We start from the raw sequence: 19,447 nt of genomic DNA, 5'->3' as shown, positions 1-19,447 counted from the left end.
AACTAAGGAGCCTGCGAGCTGCAACTAAGGAGCCTGCCTGACAAAACTAAGACCTGGTGCAACCAAATAAATTAAAAATAAATAAATTAATTAAATGCTTAGGTTGTTTCCCCACTGCATTTGGAGCAAACCCTAAATGCTCTGCTACGGCCCCCAAGGCCTTTGAGAGCTGCTCTCTCCTGAGCCCCGCAACCTTTCCTTGGCACTCTTTCCCACCTTTTATTTCTCAAAACCATCAAGGTCTTGCTTATCCCAGGGCCTTCACATTTGCTTTCCCCACTGCCTCTGTCAAAACGTTGGGCCTTAGTGTAAATGACACGTGTTCAGAACGGTCCTCGCTGACTTTCTCATCTGAAGGTCGTGCCTCTGCCCCTCCGTCCATAGTGTTCTCTATCACGGCATCCCAGTTGTTTCCTTTCATCGCCCTTACCACAATTTATAATCCCTTTCTATGTTTCCATTTACTTGCATATCATGTCTCCCTTACGTGACCATAAGCTGGTAGGAACAATACCTAACTTGTTCACCGCAGCTAGGGAAGGGCCTGAAATGTAAGAGGTGCTGGATAAATACTTGTTGAAAGAACCAGCCTCCACTCTAGAGCTACCCTCCCTTCAACAGTCAAATATTTCCATCCAGTGGTCCAGCTCGGAGCTGAGCCAGGAGAGCTGGCTCCGCCCCATAATTTGCTGATATCAGAACTGGGGCACTTCCCCTCCCATGGTGAAGGGTCTAGAACAGTTGGTCCAGGTTACCCAACTTGGGTCTCCATTCCTTGGCGCCAGCCCCTGCCTTGTCCAGCTGTATGGTTTCTCCACTCTCTTAACATCTAATATGCCTGTGGGGTGTGGCTCATGTCTTACCCTTCCCCCTGCCCACCCGAGGGCAAGCACTCCATCCTTCTAGGTTTTCTAAGAATTTACAAGTACTAATGACTCTTGGGGGACACCAACAGAATAAACGTTGTTTGCAGCTTTTATAAGCCTTGTAATAAAATATGGGAAGCCAAGTAAGGTCTGCTCCACTCCAGTAGAGGGCAAAGCGTGTTCTCCCTAAGCAGCTGACTAGTCCACGTCTGGCCCAGCCATGGAATACTGAGGGCCTCCCTTTACCTGGGAAATGAATTCCCTAAAATGCCTTCAATGGCATTTCTCTTTATTTCAATGAGCAAACCCACCTCTGCCCTCCCTAACGCATTACAATAATTTTATAGGTAAGGTCCAGAGTATTGTATCATCTTAGCTGAAGGGAATGATCCCAGGGAAACCCATTTCTATGCTGTCTGCCAAGTCAGCCAGCTGGCTCCTTTCCAAGGACTCTGTGTGGTAGCCCCAAAGATGTCCATATCCTAACCTCCAGGACCCATGAAAATGTTACCTTACAGGACAAAAGGAATTTTGCAGATGTGACTAATTTAAGGTTCTTGAAATGGGTAGAGAATGCTGGCTCGTCCAGGTGGGACCAATATAATCCCAAGGATCCTTATAAGAGGGAGGCAGGAGGGTTAGGGTCAGAAACAGAGGTGTGAGGACAGAAGCACTGGACAGACAGGAGTGATGTGTTTTCAAGATGGAAGAAGGGACCACAATCCAAAGAATGCAGGCAGCCTCTAGAAGCTGAATGAGGCAAGGAAACAGATTCTCCCTTAGGGCATCCTGAAGGAACACAGGCCTGCCATCACCTAGATTTTGGCTTCCTAAGACTCATTTCAGACCCCTGAGCTCCAGAATGGTACAAAAATACACTTGCACTGTTTTAAGTCACTAAGTCTGTGGTAATATGTTACAGTATCCACAGGGAATTAACAATCTGTGTCTTCTCAAAAGAAAGGTTAACCCACAGCCAGTCATTTAACCACTCTGGTCCTCAGCTTTCCCACTGAGCACAGTGCTAAGGGTGTGGGTGAACTGATGAATTCATTGTTTCATCCCACAAGTATTTATTGAGTGTCTGCTACATCCCAGGTAGGAGGCTGGGTACTGGGATACAATGGAGAGAACAGACACCATTACCGGCCCCATGGAACTCACAGTTTTGTAGAGGAGTAGACATTGGATAAAGGATCCCACAAACACACGATCACTCATTGTGATGAGGACATGTAGGATGCTATGAGAACAAATGGATGGTCATGCAGGGACATTAGCACCAAATCTACAGGACTCGCAGGGTTAAGGGGGTTTAAGTAAAATCACAAATAAAAATCTATTTGCCAAGATAAGACCACTTCTCAGGAATATGGAAGTGATGGAGGAGGGGAAGGTTTTAATGCTTCTGTTGACTCGGCTCCTCTGGTCTGGTAAATCCATCACTCTTCCTTCTCCCCTCACTGGAACAGAGACAGGAAAGTGTCCCCAAAACATACATGTGGGCTCCCCTGGTGGCGCAGTGGTTGAGAGTCTGCCTGCTGATGCAGGGGACAGGGGTTTGTGCCCCGGTCCGGGAGGATCCCACATGCCGCAGAGCGGCTAGGCCCGTGAGCCATGGTCGCTGAGCCTGCGCGTCTGGAGCCTGTGCTCCACAACGGGAGAGGCCACAACAGCGAGAGGCCCGCGTACCGCAAAAAAAAAAAAAAAAAAAAAATCTCCCAACAAACAAAAGTCCAGAACCAGATGGCTTCACTGGTGAATTCTATCAAACATTTAAAGAAGAATTAATAACAATCCTTCTCAAACTCTTCTAAAAAACAGAAGAGGAAGGAACACTTCCAAACTCATTTTATGAGGCCAGCATTACCCTGATACCAAACCAAAGATGCCACAAGAAAAAAAAAAAAAGTTAATTTAAAAGTCGAAAGAAGGGGCTTCCCTGGTGGCACAGTGGTTGAGAGTCCGCCTGCTGATGTGGGGGACACGGGTTCGTGCCCCGGTCCGGGAAGATCCTACATGCCGCGGAGCGGCTAGGCCCGTGAGCCATGGCCGCTGAGACTGCGCGTCCGGAGCCTGTGCTCCGCAACGGGAGAGGCCACAAAAGTGAGAGGCCCGCGTACCGCAAAAAAACCCCAAAAAACCATACATGTGAGAAACAAACAGGTAAGTGAAATATTCTATGAGAAATATTTAAAGTTGATCAGCTGAAGAGGTTTGAAAATACAATAAGCAGAGAAAAGTGATCTCCTGGACTTTTCCTTCTCCATTTATCAGAATTAAATGGACAAAGGGCACATTGGTCATTTGGCTTCAGCTGTACAAATTTCAGGCGATTTCAATATGATGCTAAAGGTCAGTTCCAGAAACTAGGATTTAAAGAAATACCAACAGCAGGAGAAGTTACTGAATGTTTTCCTATATGCATGCTAAATCACGTTAGCATTTGTTTAGCTAAAGGGCTTTTATATTGTTTATGCAATTTAATTTTCAAGATGACCCAGTGAGGTAGGTAATACATTTTCTTGTAATCTAAAATAAGCTACTCTAACCTCTTCTCTTTACCAGTGATGAAAAGAGCTAAGTAGGGAAGAAGCAAAGAGAAATGCCAAAGACGTTTTTTAGGGAATTCTGAGTGGGAAGGGAGGCCCATAGAATTCCAGGTTTAGGGAGGGGGTGAACAGCCTGCTGCTTCCTTAGCCTGGAAACAGCCCAGGACAACCTCTAGTTTCAGGGGCTGCTGTAGTTGTGCAACTGTTACTTTGCCTTCCATGTTTGAGAACAAAGAGTTATTAAGCTGCAAATGAGTTTTATCCTGTCAGTGCTTCCCAGGAAATAAGCACAAATTAAGCACCAAGAACTCATAGAGCACCACTTTGGGATCAATCAAGGCACCAAAAGGTCAAGCACATGCCCATAATCACATAGCAAAATTGAACTTACAAAGTTTCAGGCACCATATGCATTCATTCATCTCTAACTCTTCCATTGGACAAAATATTTATTTTTTTCTATATAAAACACTCCATATTTTAATGTAAAAGATTCCTTGTGAAAGCTTCAAATAATAAGATCATACATAAAGGAGTAAGAAGTATTCAGAAATAACCTTAATATTATATTGTCTATCTTTCAATTGTTTTCTTTCAGTGGACATACATATCCACATGTAGAAAATGCTAGATGTGTAGATTATCTTCTTACCTCTCAAAGCTGGTAACCTATTATTATTATTATTATGTTTTATCAGCTCGGTGCTTTGTGACCACCTAGAGGGGTGGGATAGGGAGGGTGGGAGGGAGATGCAAGAGGGAGGGGATATGGGGATATATGCATACGTATAGCTGATTCACTTTGTCATACAGCAGAAACTAACACAACATTGTAAAGCAACTATACTCCAATAAAGATATTAAAAAAAGAAAGAAACTGCGCTGCTTCGGGACTTCCCTGGTGGTCCAGCAGTTAAGACTCCACACTCCCAATTCAGGGAGCCCGGGTTCAACCCCTGCTCAGGGAACTAGATTCCACATGTCCCAACTAAAGATCCCACTCGTGGCAACAAAGATCCCACGTGCTGCAATTAAGACCCGGTGCAGCCAAATAAATAAATAAATATTTTTTAAAAGAAAAGAAACTACTCTTCTTCTTTACTTTAATCACATTTTCTCTTGACCTTGAGTAATCTTCAAAAGTGATTTTAAACGGCTGCATCATTATCCTATATGTGCAACTGCTTCTCTCCCCTCTTTTTAAAATCAGGGTAAACAAATAAAAAAAGAGATGCAGAGTACTTTGGTATCATAGACTTTGCCCAAGCCCTTCCTCAGCTGCCACGCTTGGGGCAGCCATCCTGTTATCTCCTATCCAGAGTGAAGAGTTCAGTTATATTGGTCCAGCTCTGGTTTTTCCTGAATTCACGTTGGAAAACGTAAGACACTTAACCGCTCAGTCCTGTTTTATCCATGCAAATACCAAGGCAATGAAAACAATGCTGACCGATTGGCACAGGTTTGGCTTTCATAGATGTGGTGAACAGATGAACAAATGAGTGAGAGAGAGTTGGCTGTCAACATGGCCATCAGCATTATTTTCACAGCCCCCCATCAGCCAGGCAGCTTGCTTTAAGGCTCTCCAACACTGATGTATTTCTACTGCTGACGAGATGGAGAACACTTAATCCCTCAAACAGCAGGGGCTTGATTCCACAGAATGGCAGAGGGAGCAATTGTGTCTCCTTAGCATCGTCTCCAAGTGGCAAGCTTTCAACACTAGGTTTTAAGGAAATATGTTGACATGATAGTTGTTAAGGTAAATCTGAAAAAGGTCAGAGAATTCATGATGAAAACATGAGTCAGACTGTTCCACATACGGTGGAAATGTCAGTTGTCAGACCACAGGCCACCCCAGCAGGTTGCAAAGAAAGGCGTTTTCATCATGCGCCCGCTCCTCTGTGATGTTAGGGTCTGCCTTTGCATCCACCAAAAACCCCACAGACCTCCCCTCTAACCACATTTAATGAAAATTTCTACTGAGTGTTTTATTGTCCTGCATTTTATAAACCATCTAAGACCAGAGGGAGAAAAAAGATGTAGGAATCAGAGAGTCCTGCAGCTAGGCAGCTTGGGCTCCGCTCTCATCCCCACTCATTCCCCCGCCTCCTCTCGTGCTGTCTGAACTCCCTGTATTGATTTCTAACACACAACATTCCTAACCACCTGAAGGTCTGACCACCCACTCCATGCGGCCAATGACAGATGCCAGGCAAATCCCAGACAGAAATGCTGTGAGTCAGGGGTGATGGAATGGTTACTGGGGCCCTTGGTGACTCAATATCTCCTCCTGTGCCTTTGAGAACCATCCCATCACCATGACCCTCAGTCCCATGGCTGGATTCCCAACTTCAGTGACCTTGGTCTTTCCCTGCTCACAGCTCCTCTTGTTAACGAGGTAATGATAGATGGAAAGTCAACGCCTCCATCACCCCCTTTTGGGTATCAGCAGTGATAAAACTTACAATGGATTCCCTAGAAATCTAGTGTGTTGACACTAGTACATTGGGGAGGGGTAGGGAAGCAAAAATCAGTTTTTCACTTCCTTCCCCTCTTCCCTCTGCCCGGCACTGTCGCTCCTCGTTCATTCTCCTCTCTCCCTGGGTCCCAGCCCCCACGGAAACGGAGCTGAACCTTTCAAACATACCAGCTCACTGAATCCTCAGAGCCACCCTTCAAAGGAAGTATCATTTTTTTCATTTAACAGATGAGGAAACTGAGGAACAGAGAGGGTAAATAAATTGTCCCAGGTGGCACAGCTTTCAGGTGAAAGAAGAAAGATTAGAAGCCAGCTCTTTCTGGGGCCAAAGTCTTATTCTTTCCAAAACAGTATTTTGATTCTAGAGAGTTCACAACTTTGACTTTACAGATTAAGAATGCAGCATTGGTGAAATGAACACACTTGGTAATCAGACCACCCAAATTTTAATACCAAATCTGTCCCTCTTGTATGCTGCTGGACAATCATAGACAAGACACCTTGCTGTGGCATTTCCCACAAACCTCAAGAGAATGGATGTAGGTTGATAGGGTTGTTAACGTCACTGCAGTTAAAGAGGCAATGAGCATAAAGCACTTTCGAAGAAAAATCGTATGTTTGTTGAGATATTACCATTATTCTCTGTAGAATAAAAAACCATCAATGGATAAAGAAGATGTGGTACATATATACAATGGAATACTACTCATCCATAAAAAGGAATGAAGTAATGCCATTTACAGCAACATGGATGGACCTAGAGATTATCATACTAAGTGAAGTCAGACAAAGACAAATATCATACGATACCACTTATATGTGGAATCTAATAAAAATGATACAAATGAACTTTTTTACAAAACAGAAACAGACTCACAGATCTCAAAATCAAACTTATGGTTACCAAAGGGGAAACGTGGGGGGAAGTGATAAATTAGGAGATTGGGATTAACATATACACACTACTATGTATAAAATAGATAACCAACAGGAACCTACAGTATAGCACAGGGAACTCTACTCAATATTCTGTAATAACCTATATGGGAAAAGAATCTGAAAAAGAATAGAGATTATATATATATATATATATATATATATATATATATATATATATATATATATATATATATGATTCCCTTTGCTATACACCTGAAACTAACACAACATTGTAAATCAACTATACTCCAATAAAATTTTTTTTAAAAACCATCACGTGTAGCTAAAACACAGATGGCTAAGGGAGCAAAGGGGGTGAGTAATAATGTCTCCTCCAGAGGCCCACACATACATGGCATTTTCAAGCAGTTCGTTCTTGCTTATATCATGGTATTCTGGGTTCCTCCCCCTTGCTTCTAGATTTCCTGATCTCTTTTTTCTAATACCTCCTCTTCAGACACCTTTTTAACTAGGACATACCTCACCTCCTGCTGCTTGTCTTCCAGAAATAGAAATTCTACATCTATAGGCAAAGGGAACAAAACTCAAACTCTAGCATCTTGGAAGAGCCCCAAGCTGCCATTATCCTCAACAACTGTGCTGGAAGTCCTTGAAGGGCGGCTGCTTCTGGGTTATTTCAAACACTGGAATATGAGCTGAATAGATCTTATTTTTTTATTAGCATTGAGTACTAAAAATATAATTTAATAATGCATCTAAATGTACTTGGCAATAGAACTCAGCAAATATTATATCCAAGCAAAGTATTAGAATGTCTAAGTTAAAAACAATAAAACTTAAGCTATACCCTAAAAATCCAATCTGGATTTCCCCAGACCTAAGAATTCTACAAATGATCCCGCCTGCTCCTCAATCCTCAACACTTTTAAAACCTTCTTTCTGAGTCAGAGTGTGTCAGGGCTATAAGGGGGTCTTGGTCAACCACACCCGCCCCATTGCCAAGAGCTTCCAGAGTAAGTGTTACTGTCTTCACATCCAGGTTCACTGATGCCAGGCAGAAGCCAGATTTTCCTTCTACCAAAGGCACATGGCCAAGAGCAGATGTCAGTTTGAGCGAGGGTGATGCGTTTACAATGGCATGTCCTATGGTTCACTAAGCCCTAAGCTGGCGGCAGCTTCATGCAGGCTAGCCCTCATTAGAATTGCCTTCTCCAGTTCTGCAAGCTAGAACAAGATGAAGGGGAACTTCTTTTTGCCTGAGGATTCCTGGCTGGCTCTACCCTTGAATCACAACAGATGGTCATGAGCAACATCTCATGTTTGGGAGACATCATTGACCCAGAATCACCTACTCTGAAAGACACCATCCCCTCAAACCCCTGCAAGAATCTACCACCAGCCATATTTCAAACATGGACAAACTTAGGCACAGCATGTGGAAGGCATTTCACCCTAAGGCTGGAAGGCAGATGCATGATAAAAGCAAGGGGAGACAGCAAGTCTCAAAGAAATAAACATATGGTGAATCTTTAGGAATATTTTTTCCCTGACACAGAGTAACACATGAATAGCATAGGACTGTGGACCAAGGTGGAGTGGGCCTCAAGAAGACCATGTAACTTCCATCCTACTATAGATAGAACACCCAGTATTTTTCCTTCTTAATTCCTTGTGAAACATGTGCTAGTGGGAAATATAGCAGAAAGGAGAGGAATAGAAGATGACTTTAACTTCCTGAGTGCTCCCTTTTTGCAAAGCATTATACTATTTTAAATAGGTTACTTTTTTTTTTTTTTGGCCATGCCACGCAGCATACAGGATCTTAGTTCCCCGACCAGGGATTGAACCTGTGCCCTTGCAGTGAAAGCGTGAAGTCTTAACCACTGGACCACCTAGAGATTGTCATACTGAGTGAAGTCAGTCAGACAGAGAAAGACATATCATATGAGATCACTTATAAGTGGAATCTAAAAAAAAAAAAAAGGCTACAAATGAACTTACCTACAAAACAGGAAGAGACTTATAGATGTAGAAAATAAACTTATGGTGATCAGGGGTAAAGAGGGGGAGGGATAAATTGCAAGATTGGGATTGACGTATACACACGACTATGTATAAAACAGATAACTAATAAGAACCACTGTACAGCACAGGGAACTCTACTCAATACTCTGTAATGGCCTATTTGGGAAAAGAATCTTAAAAAGAGTTGATATATGTATATGTATAACAGATTCACTTTGCTGTACACTTGAAACTAACACAACATTATAAATCAACTATACCCCAATAAAAATTTAAAATTAAATAAATACGTAAGTAAATAAATAAATAGGTTATCTCATTTAACACCTGCAATAAACCTATATAAAGACACTATTATTACAGGGGCTTCCCTGGTGGCGCAGTGGTTGAGAGTCCACCTGCCGATGCAGGGGACACGGGTTCGTGCCCCAGTCCAGGAGGATCCCACATGCCACGGAGCGGCTGGGCCCGTGAGCCATGGCCGCTGAGCCTGCGCGTCCAGAGCCTGTGCTCCGCAACTGGAGAGGCCACAACAGTGAGAGGCCCACGTACCGCAAACAAAAAAAAAAAAAAAAAAAAAAGACACTCTTATCCTCAGTGTACAGGCTAAGAGGTGGTACAGCCACATTAAAGAGGTTAAGTAACCTGCCAAGAAAACCAGCCATAAATGACGGAGGCAAGATTCAAACCTGGCCCATATTTTAAACCATAATACTCTACACCCTATGTTTATACATATCCATACATATACACACATAAGTATACACATAACCATATCTACACTTTTATTTTTCTGTGTACATGTGTATTCAAACTTGAACATATCTATACTAAGATGTCTATATCAAAAATGAAATCCATAAATATGGCAAGCAAGGGCTGAATCTTTGCTGAGAAGGATATGGTTACTCAAGTCTGCTTAGGCAGGAAGCCCTTAAAAGGAACAGCTGGTTTTATTCCTTATCCATTGCCACTGTTCTGAAGCAAGTCTGGGCAGAGAGAGGAGGCAGGCAATGCTAGGGGCAAGGGAGAAGCCGTGTCGCGTGACAACAAGAACAATATTTAGGAAAGGCAGGAAGAAAGCTGTTCCCAGAAACAGCAAACAAGGAGTTGATGAACAGCTCAAACTCACATTCTGTCTCTATGGGATACAGCCCCAGTGTAAACAGCCCAGACCACTTCCAGGTTGTGCAAATCAGGGTCATGGTAGCTATACTAGAACTGGCAGACAGGGGGGTAAATAAAAAAACAATGGAGACAAACCTGCATGTGTTAGAGGGGGGAAGGGAGAGGTTAATTGGTAATGAACAGACCGTGGACTCAGTGCCCCCAGGGACTAGAAGGATGCCCAAATATTCTCTGTATTGTTTTTTTTTTAATTTTTTTAAAATTTATTTTATTTTTGGCTGCGTTGGGTCTTCGTTGCTGCACGCAGGCTTTCTCTAGTTGCGGTGAGCGGGGGCTACTCTTCGTTGCGGTGCACAGGCTCTAGGCGCGCAGGCTTCAGTAGTTGCGGCTTGTGTGCTCTAGAGTGCAGGCTCAGTAGTTGTGGCGCACGGGCTTAGTTGCTCCGCAGCATGTGGGATCTTCCCAGACCGGGGCTCGAACCCTGACCCCTGCATTGGCAGGTGGATTCTTAAGCACTGTGCCTCCAGGGAAGTCCCATATTCTCCTTATTTTTGAAGAGGAGACAGTGTGACTGTCACCAAGGATACAATGTAGTCGGGAAGTCAAGTCACAGCTCTTATCGCTCCCCAGAACTGCCACATCGTCATAGGTGTGCGTTACTCAGACCCACACCTCAGTTTGACCAGTGATCCCAGGGCAACCACATTACTTTAAACAACTTATAGACAAGAAATGAGTTTTCTTGGTGAACTATGCAGGTCGATGCTGGTGAGGACTTTTCTTACAGCAATGTAGTCGGGATCACCTCCACAGTTCTTTCAACATCTCAACAAGTGTGAAGGGACTAGGACATCAGACTTCCCGTCCATCTCTCAGCAGAAGTCTGAAGAAAAGCTCATGTTTTGTAGATTTTCAAATTCCCTTCTTACCCCATCCTCTATAATGGTGAAGATATTCTTCAATGTTTTATTCATTATGGGCAAGAGACCTGAGTTTTCCAAATGCTAGAGCACTAGTTCCACTGGATGGTATAAGGTATTATGTGAATAAAGGTTCTGTGGCCAAACAACTTTGTAAATGCTAATAACAGCTTTCTTTATTGTAGGGCTTTGCCAAGTCTATAATATTCTTTGCACATAGTTAATTCCCACATCCCCCAAGCTAATTCCATCATGACGTCCTAGGTTTTGTTTACTTCTGCTGAATATCCTTTAGGATTAGTATTCCATGAAACCTACTTTGGAAAATACCAGGCTGGACCATAAGCTGTTTCAACCTTAAAGAAAGTGCCTTACGTATATACAATGGAATACTACTTAGCCATAATAAGAAACGAAATTGAGTTATTTGCAGTGAGGTGGATGGACCTAGAGACTGTCATACAGAGTGAAGTAATTCAGAAAGAGAAAAACAAATACCGTATGCTAACACATATATATGGAATCTAAAAACACAAAAAACAAAAAGGTTTGAAGAACCTAGGGGCAGGGCAGGAATAAAGATGCAGACGTAGAGAATGGACTTGGGGACACGGGAAGGGGGAAGGGTAAGCTGGGACGAAGTGAGAGAGTGGCACGGACATATATATATACACTACCAAATGTAAAATAGATAGCTAGTGGGAAGCAGCTGCACAGTACAGGGAGATCAGCTCGGTGCTTTGTGACCACCTAGAGGGGTGGGATAGGGAGGGTGGGAGGGAGACGCAAGAGGGAAGAGATATGGGGATACACGTATATGTATAGCTGATTCACTTTGTTATAAAGCAGAAATTAACACACCATTGTAAGGCAATTTTACTCCAATAAAGATGTTAAAAAAAAAAAAAGAAAGAAAGTGCTTTAAGGAAAAGGCCTTTTATTCATCATCCTGTCTCCAGCACCTAGGATCACACCTGGCACCTGGTAGGTGCTTGATAAAGTCTGCTGAATAAATATATGAATGTGGATACATGAGGCATGTGTGATTTCCAGGGTCAGGTTATTTGTGTCAAAGACTGATGTTAGAAATGGCTCTTGCGGGGCTTCCCTGGTGGCGCAGTGGTTGAGAGTCCGCCTGCTGATGCAGGGGACATGGGTTCGTGCCCCGGTCTGGGAAGATCCCACATGCCGTGGAGTGGCTGGGCCCATGAGACATGGCCGCTGAGCCTGTGCGTCCGGAGCCTGTGCTCCGCAACGGGAGAGGCCACAACGGTGAGAGGCCCGCGTACAGCAAAAAAAAAAAAAAAAGAAATGGCTCTTGCGATGACATTTTGGGGTCTCTATTTTACAGTAGAAGGAATCCATTGGGTCCATTACTGCTGAATACTTTTTGCTCTTTGTGTACTGCAGTTTGCATCTCATTTCCATAAAGGCTTTCGCTGCTCACTTGTTCTTTTCTACCTTTGATTGGCCGGGGGAGCCAGACTTGTACAGAAAGGAGGCGGAACATCACTTAGAAGCAGGCAGTCAATCACCCACTGGGAGGCAGAAAGCCAGACCAAGAATAAAGATTCTTTATACCAGGCAAGCCCTCCCTTCTGCTTGTATCCAGGTGAGCCAAGTGGTATATTGAAAAATACAGTAGATGCTACCAGATGGAAGCTAAGCTCAGGCAACTTGTCCTGGGATATCTCAGGTGTTCTCTACCATCACTGTTGACTTCCAAGGTGGGATCCCATGATGCAGGGGATTAATTGATCATCTTCAAAGGAGTCCTATGAAGTAAGTGGACATGGAACTGGGTTTGAAAAACATTGACAACTTGGTCCCTCAGAGTCCTCAAATGATTTGACTTGAAGCAAAGCAGGCCAACATCCCTCCTTCGCACAGTGGTTTTCCATTAAAAACTGGTTGGAAATTTATTGTAACCAATCATAAATTCAGCTGATGAGGACAATTGCTGCATCTTCCCATGAGCTAAAGTTGCCTGAATGTGTTCCTCACTCTGTTCTGGCAGCAGCAGCCCTGGGTTTCCAATCACCAAACCAACTGACCAGACTTCTACTTACATTGACACTGGCTGCCAAAGCACTAACTCAACCCTCTGAGACAGCCAGAGCCTCGGAGAGGGCAGTGAGAAAGATGCTTACACTGCAGGAACAAAGGCATTTCCCCAACTCCAGAGGCAGAAGGGTGACAGAAACTTGTGTCTTTATTTGCTGCTCAGCTGAGGGGGGCACTTCGCTTAACCATTTGACAAAGGACCCAAGACATTAGTGTCTAGTAGACAGCTGATCCCCATTCAAAACCCACCTGAGTATTAATGGAAGGAGTCTACATTTCCATCCCCTGCAATATCCATCAACTGTGTTATGCCGAAAAAAAGAAGAAAGAGAAAACGCTTCCCCTTACTCATGCCAGGCCTGCTGCTCCTGTTCCATAGCCTAAGAGTTTACACATTGACGATCTTGACAGAATAAATCCATAAAGGAGAAGCGCTACACAGTGTCAAGGCCAGGCTTGAAGCATGTCTCATCCTTAATTCTGTCCCTCCACAAGCAGACACATGACTTTGATTATAAAGGCTGACCATGGGACAAAGAAATTCTCACTTCCCACATCTAATCAGAATGAGATGCGTGAGCCTGTGGACAGCTACCCCAGAAACTGGCGGGGTTTGCAATCTGCTTAACACTCCTGTTTCCTTTAGAAAATGGCTCCTCTTGGTTTCCATGTGGTCCCACTGGGGCTGCTGAGGTCTCTCCGTTGTCTCTCACATCCACTCTGCCCCCACAGTGGTGAGCACATGACCTCCCTGAGGCCATTCTCAGCTCCTGGAATATCCAAGGGATAACCAGAATTCTTTACTAACACCATGGTCTTTGTGATTCGGCCAGCAGATCTACCATAGTTGGACCCCCTGCTGACTGTGGCAGCGTTGTGTAGTGTTTCAGTGCATGCATAACGGAGTCAGGCTGTCTGGGTTCAAATCATGGACGTCCAGCTCTGTGACCTGGGCAAGTACTGTACCTCTCAGTTCCCTCCTATGTAAACTAGGGATAATAACACTACTAATTAGCTTCTAGATGTGTTGTGAGGATTAAATAAATACATGTAAAGCATATAGGAGAGTGCCTGGTATTTACCACAGACTCAGTAGATCATTTGGGATCTGGTCCCTTAGGCATGGAGGCTTCCACCACTGGTGTTTCCACCATCACCGGTGAAGAATCTGATGTGCAGCCCTACCTACTCCACTCTCAGCCCACAAGGGCTCTGTGTCTGTATCACAAATAACAACTGAGAACAATGAAAGGAGTCATTGTTGGTGGGTTGGGCAGTGCACGGGGAGTAGTAGAAAGTCCCACTGGTTAAGAGAGTGGAATATCTCCAGCCAACACTAATTCTCTGCCTTCTGTGAGTGGTTTTGTTTATAGATATGAGGTTTGATTTTTTTTCCTGCATTTTACTTCTTTCTCTCCATTATAAACCTAATGCTTTGGCCCAGATCTCATGATGACTGACGAACAGAACTCCTTAAACATAGACCAGGCTTGGACTCTGATAGACTTTCTGCCACTGATCTGGTAGCTTTCAAAGCTCCAGCTGCCCTCTGGGTCCTCTGCCATGGAATTCAGGAATTAGAAAATGTAAACATTGCTTTTCCCTCCCCTTTAAAATAAAATAAGAGGAAAGGGATCTGGGTTCCTATGACTTTCAAGTATCCACAAGGTGAGGGTGACAGGTTCTCCCACACGTGGGAAGAGCAGGGCACCACCTTCTCTCATTTATCACTGAAATGGCACTTTTCCCAATTTGCACATACCCCAGATCAATTGCAGTGTCTAGAGCTGGGCTCAGGGGAGGCAGGTAGAGAGGTTTTCTCATGCATCGGGATTGGCCACCCCTAGTAGGGCAGATGGAAATAATTTTCTGGCTTAAGGCCAGTCATTAGGTCCTCCAGACGCCATGAGACGCCATTATCTCAGCCATTGCTGTCTAGCCAGGGTAACCCAGATGCAGATAAGTTTAAGTCAAACCCATGGTCCCTGCCAGGAGCATTCCAAAGCCCTCCCTAAGGCTTCTGGATATTTCTAAGGGGCTTACATGCTCCAGGTCACATCTGCCTCTGGGTCCAGAGGTGCTTTGTCCCTAGCTTACTGACCCAAACATAACACCAAGCCTCACCCTCAGTTTCCACCAAAAGCTCACTCTCAAGGGCATTCTTGAGAGTAGAACATTTTACCAAAGAGTTGGTGGTCATAGAGTTGAGATTACATTCCACAAACACACAAGTTAAAATATATTTACGTTCCTTCTTTTAAAAGCCCTGTCTGCTACGAAATTCTCACTTGTGCTTCCCCCCATTTCAGCACACAGCCTTCCACTTTCTTTCACTCTCCATTTCTACCCCACCCCTCCCAGGAATGGAGGTCAAAAATGCAAATGCCAGTAGAGACTAGCAGAGAACATACGTGTGAATTGAGAAGGCAGGGTGTCAGGCCAGAGAGGGGACCCAGCCTACCTCAAAGCATTCAGGTTCAAAACATTTTTAAGCATCATATCCTACTAGCTACTTCTGCAGACCTTTGACCCGAAGGCTGCCAATCCTTCGGTGCTACAGTCTCCCTCTTTGCCCAAGTGACCCCCAAAAGAGCAGGAGTGCCACCCAAACTGGAGCTAGCAAGAACCCTCCCCCCGCCACGTGTGTCCTGAAGCCATGCCATGATCACATGTGTATCAGTATATGATGCTGTTAGGTATGTGAGTTTAAGTCAGCCAGGTACCACATGAGCTTGAGCTCAGGAATTCAACAGTCTGGGCTCACGCCAGGCTCCGCTAACCTGCTTGCGTTTTCTTTTTTATCATTATTACAGCAAAATGTAAATAACATAAATTTACCATTTTAATCACTTTTAAGTGTACAGTTCAGTGGCCTGTGTAACCATCACCACTATACGTCTCCAGAATGTTTCCGTCACCCCTCAGTGACACTCTACACCCACTAAACACTAACTCCTCAATCTTTCCTCCCCACAGCCCCTGGTAACCACTGTTCTACTTTCTGCCTCTATGAATTTGACTTCTCTAGGTACTTCATATAAATGGAATCAGACAGGATTTGTCCTTTTGTGTCTGGCTTCTTTCACTTAGCATAATGTTTTCAAGGTTCATCCATGTTGTAGGCTGTGTCAGAACTTCACTCCTTTTTAAGTCTGAATAATATTCCACTATATGTACGTACCACATTTTGTTTATCCATTGATGAACACGTGGGTTTTTCCCACCTTTTGGCTATTGGGAATAATGCTGCAGTGGACACTGGTGTACAAATATCTGCTGGAGTTCCTGCTTTGACTTATTTTGTGTATATACCCAGAAGTGGAATTGCTAGATCAAACGTTTACCTTTTTTACAACTGTGCCTGTATATCTTTGGACAGGTTACAGACCCTCTCTAAACTTTATCTGGAAACAGCACCTACCCTGCTTTGGCTCAAACACTGGGCACATCATAAATGCTCACAGATGTTTACTCTCCTTGTCCTCTGCATTTGAGGTACTCAAACTAAATGATCTCTACAGTTACTCCCAGTTCCCTAAACCAATGATCCCACCCTCAAATTATTTCCCTGTGGAGAAGCCAGGCGTTCTCAGAATATATATCTGGGGAACACCCTCTTTATGGTCCCCACAGAAATCTAGCCCTGCCAAGAAGGCCCAATTTTCATAGCTGTCTCCTTGGAATTTGCTAACACATCCCATTATAAACCAACATCTAATTTTTCTTGCCACTCTTTCCCCCTTGCTCTCTTTCCACATTCCCTTTCTCGGTTGGCTTCTCCTGCCCACTGAATATCTGTGCTTCAGATTATCTTCCCCAGCTGCCTTGATGCTCATTCCCCACCAGCTAATGTCTGTTGGAAGCAACACTTGTGAAGTTATTCATATTAAGGTTTCACTCCCCAGAGTCACATCTTTTAAATGAGTTGCTCCTTTTAGGCAGAATCCTGTTGGCAGAGCTACTGCTATTTGGTGAAGTCAGTGGAGTTGGGTTTCTCCCCTCACATGCTGTTTATATTGGGTTATCACTTGGCCCGATGTTTGGATTTTCATCCTCAGACACGTGTCCCAAGTTGATGAGCAACAACCGTCTGCTGTGCCATCCCCGTGGATGTTTACATTTCATCAGACGCTCTTTTTAGAAAACTAATTAGAGGAAATATGCTGCTAAGCTTTCCTTGACAGGGCCAGATTCAGAACACCAGCGGGGAGTGGACTCATTCACTCACGACTTGAAGAAATATTTTCCTTCTCCACTCCATCTCTCCGTGTTCCCTCTAAATGCGAACGCTCAACAATGAAATATCCTTGCTAGACTCGTGAAGTTGCTCTCTGGTTCAGTCAGCAGCTCGGCTGCCCAGATGCCGCGTACCCTCCCTGAAGCTTTTCCAGAGCAAAAGGTAAAAGAGATTCTCAGTTCAGGAAAAAATGGGTTTTTCGGATCCTGGGCAAGAGAAAAGGGGCAGCTGAGCTTTGGTTTTTAACTTTTCTGGGTTTCAGCCATCTAACCTGCCACGTTAGAAAAAAAGAAGCAGGGGCGTGCTGATGCAGGGATGAGCAAACTAGACCTCGGAGCCCTGGTGCTCCAGAAGGAACCAGGTCCCTCTGTAGTTGAGCTCGGGCCACCATGCCCTGGAAGTTCGGCTCCAAAAGGCAGAGGTGGAACAGGAAGGAGCCTTAAGGAAAATTCACCAACTTACCCCCTGGGGCGAGTGTCTGGGTTTATGGATTATCAGACTTGCCCCTCCTGGGCTCCTTCTTCCTACATTCTTGTCTTTGGGCTATTCCAGATGCCAGTGAGGCAAAATTCAAATGAAACACTCTCTCCAGCTTGAGAGTAAATCACCAAGGAAGATTTCACCTGGGGCTGGCAGGCTACAGGTAGATGGGAAGTATTCACCAAAATGGGTTTTTCTTTCTTTATATCGTGGCTTTTTGTTCATCATGAAGGGATATGCCCCATGGTCCAGCTCCCCTTCTACAGTAGGTGATTGCATTTTACACCCTCACCACTCCCACTTACTCTGTTTCACTCTCAGGCACTTGCCAGCTATGTGCAGCAATGGAGCATCCACCTCTCAAGTAGAGCACAGGTGACAGGTAACCAGCACAGGTGACAGGTAACCCCCAGAGAAGGAGAGTAGCAAAAGCTCACACACTCCCTGCTCCTCTGCAAAGCTGCCCTATTTTATCATGTGTGTACATTTCAACTGGTCCTTATCTCCTGAGGTCTCTCCCTACCTCCTGACACCTGGCCTCTCCAGCCATAGGACAGATGATCCTAAGAAGTCCTCCTTCCCTGCTTGCCTGGAAGCAATCAGAGGACAAGCCTGCCCTCTCCTTGCTTCTGCTGGGTCAAGAGGCTCCCAAGACCTCTGTGTCTCGTTTCAGCCTCACTTGCCCCAGGAGCCCATCTGACATGGGTTTTGTGGCTCAGAAAATGACATGTGAAAAACACAGAAGCCACAGCTCTTTCTAAACAAGCACTGTGCTTCCCCAGAAACGACTTGCACTCTTCACCTCGGCTTTTCCTTCTTCTTTCTCATTCTTATCAGAAAGGAAGTGTATATATGCTGAGTGAGTACATCTCCCTTGCTGGGAATCTGTTCTGAAGGGTTGTAACTGTAAGATTTCACCAAGCAAGATGCCCCAGAGGGACACCCTCGCTGCAAGCCCTGCTCTCATCCTCCTCTTTCCTTCCAGCTCACCTCTGAGGGGGCTTTTTCCAGTGGGAAATTTAGCTTTTGCATGTCAGGGGGTGGGGTACCTGACACTGGGTAGATTCCCGGAGGTAATTTTGTGCTTTAAGAAGCTAAAATAAAAAACCAGTAAATGAAACTGAAGCTGGTGCTCCTCATGAGGCAGTTCAGTCCCACAAGTTGGGATGACAGAAAACAGTGTCCCATTCTCAGGGAGAAAGACAGACACTCCAGCATCACCAGCCAAGCCCCCAAGATTATCACTGAGAAGAAGCCCCCGCCCCCAGCCACCACCCACATACACACAAGCACCATCTCCTGCGACCCCCCAGTCCTGCCCCCTACCAAACCCCAAGAGGGAAAAGTCCCCTCCTGGGGCTCCTGATGCTACCCACAGTACCTCTTGGCAAGGAGGAGATGAGAAGCAGCTGCAGGAAAGTGAGCCCCAGCTGCGGCCACCAGCCCAGCTCCATCGTTCCGCGGTGGTGCCCGGAGCGACTGCCGGGGAGGGACCGAGGGAGGCCGGCGGGCAGGCGGCTCTTACACGGACCTCCCCAAGCCCCAGCCGCGCGGGAGCTCGGGTTTCAGCTCGCCAGGCTCTCCCATCCTCATCCGAGGGGAACCACCTTCAGCCAGAGCGACGTCAGCCCAAACCTCTCCTCTCCGCGGCTGCCTTAACCCTTGCGGGGCCCGGGGAGGTGTGGCCGCGCGGAGAGGCCCCAGGCTGTGGCTGGAACGGAAGCTGCGGGGCACGGAGGCCAGCCCAGGTCAGGCTGGGCTCCCTCAGCGCGGTGAGGGGAGGGGAGCAGCCCGCA

The 19,447-nt window shown here is 45.2% G+C and overlaps 1 protein-coding gene across 3 annotated transcripts in view; it reads right to left on the bottom strand.

Moving 5' to 3' along the window:
• Positions 1–19,105, bottom strand: part of PAMR1 (peptidase domain containing associated with muscle regeneration 1) — a gene marked incomplete at both ends in the record, with an annotated part of 72,633 nt that extends 53,528 nt beyond the window's left edge. For all 3 annotated transcript variants that reach the window (XM_079708205.1, XM_079708206.1, XM_079708207.1), the window contains one exon: positions 19,033–19,105. In XM_079708205.1, the coding sequence (XP_079564331.1) occupies positions 19,033–19,105 (73 nt within the window). The remainder of the gene's footprint in view (positions 1–19,032) is intronic.
• Between the last annotated feature and the right edge of the window lie 342 nt (positions 19,106–19,447).

Source organism: Hyperoodon ampullatus (assembly GCF_949752795.1).
Source record: "Hyperoodon ampullatus genome assembly, chromosome: 7".
NCBI classification, from domain to species: Eukaryota; Metazoa; Chordata; class Mammalia; order Artiodactyla; family Ziphiidae; genus Hyperoodon; species Hyperoodon ampullatus.
This window is presented reverse-complemented; position numbering and strand designations above follow the sequence as displayed.